The sequence below is a fragment of the Prosopis cineraria genome, unplaced genomic scaffold (genome assembly GCF_029017545.1).
Source record: "Prosopis cineraria cultivar Desert tree isolate PC_DT_omini unplaced genomic scaffold, ASM2901754v1 PC12, whole genome shotgun sequence".
NCBI lineage: Eukaryota > Viridiplantae > Streptophyta > Magnoliopsida > Fabales > Fabaceae > Prosopis > Prosopis cineraria.
This window is the reverse complement of record NW_026555343.1, coordinates 39,824,952-39,837,492: the sequence shown is the minus strand read 5'-3', so window position 1 is coordinate 39,837,492 and position 12,541 is coordinate 39,824,952. Positions and strand designations below refer to the sequence as shown.

At 36.9% G+C, this 12,541-nt stretch overlaps 2 protein-coding genes across 3 annotated transcripts; both read left to right on the top strand.

Moving 5' to 3' along the window:
• The first annotated feature begins 256 nt into the window (after nt 1-256).
• On the top strand, nt 257-6,500 carry LOC129288935 (phospholipid:diacylglycerol acyltransferase 1-like). Of its 2 annotated transcripts, none has more exons than XM_054925751.1 (6): nt 257-946; nt 2,169-2,391; nt 2,755-3,038; nt 3,361-3,688; nt 4,409-4,668; nt 5,551-6,500. In XM_054925751.1, the coding sequence occupies exons 1-6, from the start codon at nt 489-491 to the stop codon at nt 6,032-6,034; spliced, it is 2,037 nt and encodes a 678-aa protein (XP_054781726.1). In that variant the 5' UTR covers nt 257-488; the 3' UTR covers nt 6,035-6,500. The 2 variants fall into 2 exon arrangements, with proteins under 2 accessions (XP_054781726.1, XP_054781725.1); XM_054925750.1 differs by having other exon boundaries at nt 3,361-3,742.
• An 843-nt stretch (nt 6,501-7,343) lies between these two features.
• On the top strand, nt 7,344-10,746 carry LOC129288054 (pentatricopeptide repeat-containing protein At2g37320-like). Its single transcript, XM_054924378.1, has 4 exons — nt 7,344-7,965; nt 8,043-8,283; nt 9,008-9,206; nt 9,690-10,746. Exons 3-4 carry the CDS (start codon nt 9,104-9,106, stop codon nt 10,463-10,465), a joined length of 879 nt encoding a protein of 292 aa, XP_054780353.1. The 5' UTR covers nt 7,344-7,965; nt 8,043-8,283; nt 9,008-9,103; the 3' UTR covers nt 10,466-10,746.
• Nucleotides 10,747-12,541: the final 1,795 nt, after the last annotated feature.

Here is a 12,541-nt window from a genome sequence, read left to right as displayed (position 1 = left end):
TATAGATTGAGTGTTACTCATAATAATAATTTCAATAATATTTTTAATTTTAAATTCATACATTGTTAATTTTAAATAAATATTATTATTTATTATTAAAATTTTAATAATTTAAGAATAATCTTTTAGAGTCCTTGATTATATTTTTCCTGAAAAAATCTACTTGAAAAAGACAATTAGCAAAAAAAAAAAAAAAGGATGGCTTCATCATCATTTTCCTGTTCAACCCTGGCGTTTTAGGAATCTTTCACCGATAATCACATAACTGTAATGTAACTTGTACTCTTCAGGAAAGAAAAAACGTTTTCCTCAGCTTATCAAGGTGGCAGTGTGATTCTTAACTTTAGCTCAAGGAGGAGGGACACTTTTTCTCCCCAAATTTCTACGAACTTCTAAATAAGAGGGGAAGTGAAAACTGGTTATCTTCCAGAGGCTATCGGGATTGTGCTGCGTTGTAAAGTAGAAAAAAGTTGTTACTATCACTCAGAATGTCTCTAATTCGTCGGAGAAAAGGCGGAGAAGCCGATAAGACTGCCAGTGCGGGGTTGAAGATTCAGAGCGAAAGGAAAGAAGAAAAAGAAGATGATGATAAAAAGAAGGCAGCGGCGAAGCAGAGCAAGAAGGCGGAGAAGAAGAGCAAATGGTCTTGCGTTGACAATTGTTGCTGGTTCATCGGTTGCATTTGTTCTGTGTGGTGGTTATTGCTGTTTCTGTACAAAGCTATGCCAGCTTCGTTCCCTCAGTATGTGACAGAGGCGATAACTGGACCGTTGCCTGATCCACCTGGTCTGAAACTGAAGAAAGAAGGGCTGACGGCAAAGCATCCGGTGATCTTCGTGCCGGGGATCGTCACCGGGGGCCTTGAGCTTTGGGAGGGTCACCAGTGTGCTGAGGGCTTGTTCCGGAAACGATTGTGGGGCGGTACATTTGGAGAAGTCTACAAAAGGTGTGAAGAATTTGTTGTTCTTAATGTTTGGTAATATCTTAATTTGGTGCTCCATTATCTTTTTGCTTGTAGCAGATTTAGGAAGACTTTCGGGCTTTCTTTGGGATAAGGAGAGATTTTGTCTCTTCTTACCATGAACTAATATCTTTGGATTGGTTTGCGACGTCTTTTATTTTCCAAATTAGTTTTTTAACGAATCTTAACGGTGAAACTATATCAAAGTCTGCTGATACTTTTGGGCAAGCCATGTGTCGTTCAGCTTGTTTCTTCAATTTCCGATCACTGGGTTTGCTAACAAGTTGCCGATATTGGTAAAGTCATTATTGAGAAATTGATCTCAAGGGAAACTTGATGCTGACTATTGCCTGAGGTGTTCGAAAGAGTTTGCTTTCAGCAAGTTTGCCTTGTTGAATAACGTACTATTGAGGCATTATTTTCCTGTAAAACTTTTGCCTATGATCTAGAGAAGTTTTCGTGCACTGAAGCTGCTTTCTTTAAAAATCATATGTATCAAGTTGCCCGCTTAGACTTCAAGTACGAGACACAAAAATTCATTATGAAAAACAAAATTTTTAATTTCATTTAAGTCCATCTCGGAGACTTGGATTTGTTCACATGTGCTTAAAGCGTTGGGAGCAAGTTCTGGTTTGAAAAAGTTTTAGTTGCCATTCCATCTCGTTTCTTAAGAGCAAGAGTTGCTCAGCTGTACAATTTTAGATAATATGCTTTTGAATTTTGATTGACATTTCTGTATTCTTTTCAAATGTTTTATTGCTGAACAATTGTTGCTTGGACTTCTACTTTCTTCATACGAGAACAACATAAATTTAGGATGTCATTGTAGCAATATTAAATAAATATTAAATGTATCGACTTTCTTATATTAAATAAAAGATAGCTTTTCAAATGGCAATTCTGGTATAATTTTCCCCCAAAAGAAGTGAGGTTGAAACAACACGTGATCCAGATAAGCACAGATATTACTTTGTTCACTGCAAAAATATTGGTAAAAAAGAGTGCAAATATTTGATCCTTTAGATCAGGGGTATAGGCTTCAGTCTAACTACATATTCATTAAAATCCTTTCTGATATCACTGCCTCTTTTTGTAGGCTTTTTTGGCTGTTTAAAATTTGAGCTCACTTTTCATGCTAGAATTGGATTATCACAGATTTAGAAGGGGGCAAAGATTCATGTCTTGTTCTTTTCTGGATCTTGTGCAGACCTTCATGCTGGGCAGAGCACATGTCACTGGACAACGAGACAGGATTAGATCCACCTGGTATTAGAGTCAGGCCTGTCTCTGGACTTGTGGCTGCTGATTACTTTGCTCCAGGGTATTTCGTTTGGGCTGTCCTAATAGCTAACTTGGCTCGCATTGGTTATGAAGAAAAAACCATGTACATGGCTGCATATGATTGGAGAATATCATTTCAGAACACTGAGGTAGTTCTTCACAATATATCTAGCCAGAGTTATACCTTCATCAAAGAAGTTCAATGATCAGGAACTATTTTCCTTCAATTTCAATCAAGGAAATGATGTTCCTCTAGTTATTAAATTGTAGAAATAATTAAAATTAGCTATAGTTAAAATTGGCGATAATTATTTTCTATTTTCAAATAATTAGAAAGAAGGTTGTTCTGGTTGAGAGACTACAGGTAGTAAATTATTGTAATAAGGAAACTGGAGGGGCAAGAATTATCTTGTAGATAGTACAAGAATAAATTGCTCTACGGAGAAAATTAGACTTATCTTTTTATGACTATAGCCAATTCTTAACTCCTAAAATTTAATTTAATTGATCAGGTGCGAGATCAAACACTAAGTCGGATAAAAAGCAACATAGAACTTATGGTTGCTACTAATGGAGGCAACAAGGCTGTTGTCATCCCACATTCCATGGGTGTGCTTTACTTTCTTCATTTTATGAAGTGGGCTGAAGCACCTGCTCCAATGGGCGGTGGAGGTGGACCAGATTGGTGTGCCAGACATATAAAGGCAGTGATGAACATCGGTGGACCATTTTTGGGTGTTCCGAAGTCCGTGGCTGGGCTTTTCTCTGCTGAAGCCAGGGATATTGCTGTTGCCAGGTATATCAGCTTAACTATTACTAACAATGTTATACTCCACGCTGGCAACATAACATCATTTTCTTGAGGAAAATTGTAATAGTTTAGAAATTTAGAATCATTGCGGAGTGATTTTCTAATATTATTAGTTAACAGATATGGTTCGAGGGAACTCACTTACAAAAACGATTTCATTGTGATATTATATCATACTGCAGGGGAGTTTCATTCAAGTTTCACTGTCTTTTCTTCAATTATTTTTTCCTTCAATGATATACTTTTTTGTGCTTGTCGACTATTCATATACTGATTAAATATAGTTCTTTCTAATGTAACTATTCAGGGCAATTGCACCAGGTTTCTTAGATAATGATCTGTTTCGCTTTCAAACCTTGCAACATGTAATGAAGATGACCCGCACTTGGGATTCAACAATGTCAATGGTACCAAGAGGTGGAGACACTATATGGGGTGGTCTTGACTGGTCACCAGAGGAATGCTATCTCCCTAGCAAGAAAAAGCAAAAACATAACGATACTCAATCGACAAGCCAGGACAATGATAACTCAACAATTTCTCAATCAAAACCTGTCAACTATGGGCGGATCATATCATTTGGCAAGGATGTGGCAGAAGCACCTTCTCTTGAGATAGAGAGGATTGACTTTCGGGTGAGGCTTTATGTTATAAAGAAAACCTTTGGCATAATTTCTGTTTTCTATGAGGTTTTTCTATAAACATATCATTTGGGCAGTTCTTACAGCTTAGCACCTTATGTTTGGTTCTTTGTTGAAAGTTCCTTCACTTGTTTTTATTCGAGTACCTAATAGCAAATACCTAAAGAGCTTTGACTTTGTCTAGTCAGATATTGCTGAAGAAATTTTGTAATCTGTAACAAAAAAAAAAAAAAAGGTTTTCTGAGCATTATGTTAATATTTTTCACTCCTTTTTAGTAGTCATCTTCCAAATTTTTAGCTTGGGAAAGATTGCACCCCATCTTCTACTAAGATTTAGCTGCTCTTGTCTTGGTATGTTGTCTAAGTTCTCTAGGGGGGCTATCATTGCGTCACCACGTAACTACCCTTGCCCACAAAGCACCTGCACTGGTCTGTTTCTAGTATAACTACATTTTTGTTTGATTACGCCTAGAAGGGAGGGCTAATGATCGTTATCTCATATCCTTGTTCCTCAGAACAGTCAATAAGAGTAACCCAAATTTCTCTTTCTGTTTCTTCATAATCTTCTCTTTCAAACGAATCAAAGGCTGATATTCATCTTGTCCATAGAAACTAAGTTCAATCATAGTGTGATATGCTTACTGTTTTGTGTGTCTTAAATCTGTTCAATCTATCTTGACTGTTGTTGATTCTCGAGCTTTAATTATTTGACAGGATGCCATTAAGGGTCAAAATATTGGAAATACCACCTGTCGTGATGTATGGACTGAGTACCACGACATGGGAGTTGAGGGAGTCAGAGCTGTTGCTGAGTATAAAGTTTACACTGCTGGCTCTATTGTAGATCTGCTTAATTTTGTTGCTCCAAAAATGATGGCTCGTGGTAGTTCTCATTTCTCTTATGGAATTGCTGACAATTTGGATGATCCAAAATATGAGCACTACAAATATTGGTCAAACCCCTTGGAGACCAAGTGAGAATTTATGCTTCCTTACTCTTAATTTTCCTGTTTCTTTTAATTCTTGTTATACCCTACTGAATCTGGTTCTCTGGTAGCAGTGCTCCTGTAGTCCTCTTCTATTGCATGCTCCTGATATACTCATAATTACTCATAATTGTGGACTTGTTGCTATGTATAACTGTCTGTTCAAAAGTGATTAATATGGTTATTGCTGATTTCTTTTGCATTACATACTAATTGGGATTCTCTAAAGATCAGCTTCTCTACTGATTTGTGAAAGAAATGTTTTCTCTACCATTCTGTTGTACCTTTTATCTGAATGCGAGGTCTAGATATATGCTCGAGTTGATTTATTAGGCTTGGAATTACTTCACCATGTTTTTTCCTTTTTGTCCAAAATTACTAGAAATCCTCTGCATTTGACCTGTCACGACAATATACTGTGCAGTCAAGGCAGGTTAACTTAACTGGTTCAATGGACCTGGGTTAGAACTTCCAGGTGCAAGGGCCAAATGCGGCCTTAGATTGACAATCTTAGTGATTGATTCTCCCTAGGGAGATAAATTCACGCATAGGGATTCATTGAGCTTCCTCCTTTAAAGATATATTTATATTGGAGGTAGTTCTTTGAGCTTGGTCTCTTGTTGCTCCTCTAGATCCTTGGCATGCTCTTAGCACCTAATTGGTAGTCTTGGAGTAACCTGTCTCTTTACCTATTTTTTCCACAACAAAAATACTCATCATGCATTTAGGAGGTAAAAATGGGTACTGCAGGTGGTCTGTTGCTGTTAACCTTTCCCTGCATAGAGCAATAGATTTTATTTGGTTGCAGAGTTTGATATCCATTACGTTCATACCTTTTCCTGTTCTGACGCCTCAAACTAATTATTGCAGATTACCAAATGCTCCTGATATGGAAATCTTTTCTTTATATGGGGTTGGCATACCAACTGAAAGAGCTTATGTTTACAAGTTATCTTCCTATGCTGAGTGTTACATTCCTTTTGAGATCGATACTTCAGCAGACGGGGATGATGAGGATAGCTGTCTGAAGGATGGAGTGTACACAGTTGATGGGGATGAGACAGTGCCTGCTCTAAGTGCAGGTTTCATGTGTGCTAAAGGTTGGCGTGGGAAAACCAGATTCAATCCTTATGGAATTCGTACTTACGTAAGGGAATATGATCATTCTCCTCCGGCCAACCTGCTCGAAGGCCGGGGCACGCAGAGTGGTGCTCATGTTGACATCATGGGAAATTTTGCATTGATTGAGGATATTATTAGGGTGGCTGCTGGGGCTACCGGAGAAGATCTGGGAGGTGATCAGGTATATTCAGATATCTTTAAGTGGTCTGAAAAAATTAAGTTGCCTCTGTAAAGGAAACAATTATGCATTATCTACTTCTCCAAAAGCTCAAAAGGACTTTCTTGATCATACACAATATACAAGTGGTATATTAAAAGCTTATGTGAGATCCTCTCCAACAAAAAAGGCGAGGAAGTGGCAAAATAAAGAGGGCAAAAAATTAAAAATTAAAAATTAAAAAGAGAAAGACAATGAACAGTAGAAACTACTCAATTCTTTGGAATTTTCTAAGAGTTGTCGGCTTGTGAATTCCACAAAGTGACGACAAACTGTGTCAGATGCAACTGATTTGATTGTTGTTGCTTGAATCATTTGTGCAACAAAACGAAACTTGTGTTTGGATGTCTGCAGGAGATTCTTGATATGTAACCTATTGATAATGTGCAACAAAATTATTTAAATAACGTTCATTTATATGTTGTTGTGTAGGAGCTTATGTAATTGTCTTATTATCCAAAAAAATCATGTATTATACGAAGTGTTTTTTTTTTTCTTAGTTATAATTTCGTGTTTTCCCTTTTCAACTTGTCTAACTGTAATCTTCAATGAATTTTGATTTATCTTTATTTGAAGAAAGGACTTATTTTGATTATTGGGGTGTTGCATAACGGACTTCTATTGACAACCTCAAAAATATTCCACAGAATTTTGACCAAATTGGTTGGGCAATTGATCAAGTAAACTGATTTAAACTTCCCGACGAGAACAAAGGACCAAAAAAGAAAGAAAAAAATCCACTTGACAGAAAAACAAGAATATATATTAAATTATTAATCATTATGTGAATTGCAGAATAGAGGAGATATGCCTACGAGGGATGATATTACATGGTAGCATGACAATGTAATGAAGAAATTGAACCATACCGGACTAATTATTATGAATTAAAAAGACAGAAGAAATAAATTTTATTTACAAGATTGGCCGAGGGGCCAAGAGAAACAAAGTGATACCTCGTTTCCCACATATAAATTTTAACATTCAATCTTTTAAAAACTGCCTAACATTTTAAATTGAAGGGAGTAATTTATTGTTGCTTTGCAATATTATCGAAATAATGTTCAGGTAATTGACTTATTATCCAAAAAAAAAATCATGTATTATACAAAGTAATATTTTTTCATCTTTCGTAATTGACTTATTATCCAAAAACTGATTTTGCGTTTGGCTTTTAAATTTAGCTAAACGTACCCTTCAATAAATTTTGATTTATGTTTAAGTGAAGTAATTGTGGGGCGTTGCATAAAACATTCCATAGGTTTGACGAATTTGCAGAATTTTAACTGACCTACCCGATGAGATCAACGAAAGACGGTGAAAAAGGAATTGCAAAATCCACATGAAGGAAACACAAGAATATGCGCGTGCAAAGTATTTCATTTCTATTTGTAAACTGCAGAATAGAGGGTTAATTACAATTTTAGACTGGTTCATTACAATTTCAACTGGGAAGAAAAAGCTTCACATCAGGTTGGGCTTTATAAACAGAGTCCGCGAAGCATGAAGGCAGTAGAACATGGATTAAAAAAAAAAAATCATATTGGGGGAACAAGATTAAAGATTTTTACTTCTTTCTTTTTTTTTTTTACCTCTTTCCTTTTTTGTTTTCTGAAATAGTTTGAAGACTTTAACGGAGTCTGAGAACGGAGGTGATGGAATGTTGAGAGTTTTCGTATGGATGTAACAGCATGTTTTGGGCTGAAGTCAAGTGATGAGAATAGAGAAGAGCCTTAGCACCTTGTCGGAGTCCACCAGATCGGCCGGCGACGGTGTGCCACATTTTATACATCTGTCCACATGCCATTTCAGCCCCTGACACACCTATTGCTCTAACCCTCCAACAAAGAAGCATACACCCCCTACGCCTCAGTTTCTCACTCGCTGCAAAAGGAAACCTCCATCATTTCCGGGTCTTCTGATACTAGGTGTTGCCGGCATTTCAGGTATGATATATCTATCCTATATTGGTAATCGGATATTTTCAGATTCGAATACTGATTTTTTTTGTTTATTCGGGTAGGTTTGGATAATGAGTGTTTCGGGCAGACACAAATAAGTGAAAAGAAGAGCTGTTGTCCTCCATTGCCATTCATTGACAGTGTTTGGTCATAATATGGTGGTTCAGACCCAAAGAGATGAACATGGTGGTCACTCCCCACGCTTTAGCCTCCAGAATTCGTTGAATCTGTTGCTGCTCGTTCTGTGTTCATTGTCAATGGATTCAAAGCCATCTTCATCGTCCTTATTCGCCGTCCTAAGAGGTATACTGATACAATAGCCTTTTTTGGGCCAAGATGTTATAGCCTTTTAGGTCTTACATTCCAACAAAGTTACATTGTTATTATGGCTCATGCCAATTTCTACTAGAGTCTTGCTGGTATGCTTCTTGAGGTTTCTGGTCATTCAGCCTGACCATCTGCTGAGAAATCAGGCATCCACATAATATTTAAAATTAATTTCCTAAAGGCTGGAAACCGTATTTAAAAGATATAGCAAACAAGAGGGTTTTAATATTTGTGTTTTTCACGTCCTTCATAATAGCGGGATGATTTTTTTTTTTTTTTATGTGAAGCTTAAATATTTTATTATTAGTTTCAAAGTATTGGGAAAATGAGTATATCCACATGCCCCAAAACCTTCAGGTTTTAGTTTTGGCGTCTTTCTTTTCTTAAACAAAAGAATTATAAGCCCATCCTAGATCTGAAATAGATTGTGAACCCTTAATTGTACGCTAAACAATAATTTAAAATTTCTAAACAACAAGGTGTAACACAACAATAATAAGAAGTCTCATTCCACCAAGTGGAGTTGGCTATATGTATTGCACTATGCCATTGTGTTCGATTATTTATCAAGCTTTTAAGAATGTTATTGATTTATGAGGTTTTGCACAATCAAGGTGTAACAACCTTTTCTCAAAATTTGTTTAATTGGATTACATGTGATTTATATTTGAAAAGTTATTTTTCTGATGGGTTGATGCAGAAATTCCTTGATAGAACATGTAAGCATGTTAGAAGTGCAAGTACCTATGAAACGCTAGAGTTGGTAAGGCAGGCAAATGAGTTTGGAGCAAAACCTATGAAGGCTGTTCTTTGTAATGCCCTTTGTTCATGTGCAAAAACCCTGAATTGGAACTTGGGAATACAAATCCATGCTTCTATGATTCGTTCTGGATATGAAGGTAATTTGATTCTCAGTAGTGCGCTTCTTAATTTCTATGCAAAATGCAATGCTATTGGGAATGCGATGAAAGTATTTAGTGGCATGAAAACACATGATCAAGTGTCTTGGACCTCACTTATTGCTGGATTCTCGCTAAATGGGCTGGGAAGAGATGCCTTGTTGTTATTTAAAGAAATGCTGCTGGATACCCAAACTAAGCCAAATTGTTTTACCTATACCACTGTTATAAGTGCATGTGTGGAGCAAAAGGAAGCCCTTAAACAGTGTCCAACTCTCCATGCTCATGTTATCAAACAAGGATTTAATACTAGCAATTTTGTGATAAGCTCTTTAATTGATTATTATGCAAAATGGGGCCAAATCGATGATGCTGTATTGTTATTTAATGAAACTCATCACTGGGACACTATTGTATATGCTTCAATAATCTGTGGGTATTCTCAGAATCAATATAATGAGGATGCACTTAAACTCTTTGCAGAAATGAGGAGAAAGAATTTAACTCCTTCTGATCATACTTTAAGTAGCATTTTGAATGCTTGTGGCAGCCTTACAGCACTCCTTCAAGGAAGACAATTGCACTCACTGATTATTAAAATAGGTTCAGAAAGCAATGTGTTTGTAGCCAGTGCTTTGATTGATATGTATTCAAAGAGTGGTGACATTGATGAGGCTCGCTTTGTGTTGGATCAGACTTCTGGAAAGAATGCTGTTCTATGGACTTCCATGATCATGGGTTATGCCCAATGTGGGAGAAGTTCAGAGGCTTTAGTGCTTTTTGATAGTCTGTTGACTGAAAAAAGATTCATTCCCGATCATGTTTGCTTTACTGCTGTTCTAACAGCTTGTAACCATGCAGGACTTCTTGACAAAGGGGTGGAGTACTTCAACCAAATGAGAACAAATTATGGGCTATCTCCTAGTCTAGATCACTATGCTTGCTTGATAGATCTTTATGCGAGAAATGGCAATCTAAGGAAGGCAAAGGCTCTAATGGAAGAAATGCCTTATGAACCAAATCATGTAATTTGGAGTTCCATCCTGAGTTCCTGCAAAATTCATGGAGAAGTAGAGCTTGGAAGGGAGGCTGCTGATCGGCTTATAAAGATGGAACCATGTAATGCAGCACCTTATATAACACTAGCACATCTCTATGCAAGAAATGGTTTATGGGCTGAAGCATCTGAAGTCAGAAGCCTAATGAAACAAAGGAGATTAAGGAAACATGCAGGATGGAGTTGGATATTGGTGGATTAGCAAGTTCATGTCTCTGCAGTTGGCAAACAAAATCAATGCAGAGCTAGAAAAGATTTACTTGGAAAAGATAGAGGTTTCATCCTGCTATTGTAGAGAGTGGCACAGTATTCAAGCCTAGAACTACTGTACTTCTCCTCAAAGGCACATATTATATATAGTGAAAAATTGAGATTTGTTTATTATCAGGTCAATGAATGCCATAACTTTGGCTTAAAAAGCAAATTAACAGGATGTCACTTCTCAAAAATGACATTGACTGCTGCATCTAATGGCTTCTTTGACATTGCTTGTTCCTTTTGGGTCTTATTGCGAACTCTCCAGCGTTTTCATTTGAACTTGCTATTTTTAGCTGCTTTTGGTTGAATTCTTCAGTTTCATGTTGTATTACATCCTCATGATGTGGTCAGAGCCTGCACCTTATGTTGCCTTCTCATCCCTTTACTCCCAGAGATCTTTCATTGCCAGAACCCTTGACTGTTGCTAGATTGCTATAATTGGCTATGAACAGAACAAATGAAGAAAATATCTCCAAGGAATGAGGTATTAACTTGCCATTTTTTTTTTCCTTCTATACCACATTTAAAATTTTGTAGTTATGAAGAAAAGAAAAAACAACAAATACTATTTTTTAAATGATGTCCATTGAATTTTTTCCCCATCCTCATCCCTTCATGTGTGTGAGAGACTTAGGAAGGTGACGAACTCAAAGCTAGCTCAATTTGTTAAGTTTTATTATGAATGTAGAAGTTGCTATAGTTGTTGGTGGTTATTATTTTTGCTATGATGGTTTGTTAGAATCTTACCTAGTTTGCAAGCTGACTCCTTACTTGAGAAGAGTTATGTGAGTTGATGATGAATTCTGTTTTCTAATTCTCTCACTTCTTATCATTGAATTCTCTCTTTACTCCTATCAATGGTATCAGCTATTAGTCCTATCATTATATAATCTCCTTCCTATATCAATGGTATCAGATATTGATACACTGACTGGCTGATGCCACACCCTTCCAAGCCTCTCAGTTTGAGATGCAGGATCAAGTTTAGCTATCGACAGAACAGATCTTGTCAACTATGGTAGACAATTAACTCTCCATCATTGAGCAATGTGGAGGTGGCAAACAGAATGTAAGCAACGAGATCTTTAAATGAGAAACCCAATGTTTATAGAAAGGAAGAATGTCAAAGGCAAGAAAATTAAAAATATCATACACCCTGCTGTTTCACGAAGATGGGGATTTTGTCAAGATGTTCTTGTTTGGCACAAGAAGTGTGAAACATACTTGTTGGATGAAACATCAGAAGAAATGATAATCATAATTACGAACCTGCATTTGTATGAAATGAGCTTCAGGTGGCTCGAGACATATGTAAAGAATCAAAGATGGTGTGTTTTACGGAAACATATATTGTGGCAATGAGATGCTTTAGATATGTGAAAGAAGACTAAGAGGAGGAAGGGAAGAAATTAAGGCAACAAGGCGGTGTGATTGAATACCAAGATCCATGTAATGATTTTGCCTGCCAGCTGAAGCTACCAGAATTTAGCTAATCATCTATTACATAGCTAGTTTAAAGAAAGAATGACATAGAAGAAAGTCAGATTATTTAGGCCCAGGACTGTGCTTGATGCCATGATATAATTGTGAAGTTACAGGAGCTTAGTTGTTCTTCAAGAAAGAATGGTGGCAAACGATTATTAATTGAATCCAAGGAAGGGGGGATTCTAGTGAGCAAGAGAAGGGGAAAGGGAGCATTCAAGTCGCAAAAAGTGCTTAATCCTGAAGAAATTCATGGGCACAGAGCAAACAACTTGTGCTACCTTCGCCATGAAAAACATACACAAGGCCTTGATTGCCCTCAAACGAGAAGATGCGGATCCATTTGTTGGAAATTGAAGATACTGTTCCGGAGAAAAAATTTGCGAGGACAAGTAAGGAAGCTTCAAATGCAGCTTGTTTCTACGCCGAAGTCTGCATTATTCTTGCTCTTACCACTGTCATAATGTAATCTTTTGACAATCTGATGGGATGATGGTTTTGCAGTTAAAATAATCGAAGACCAGGAATGCCAGAAAAC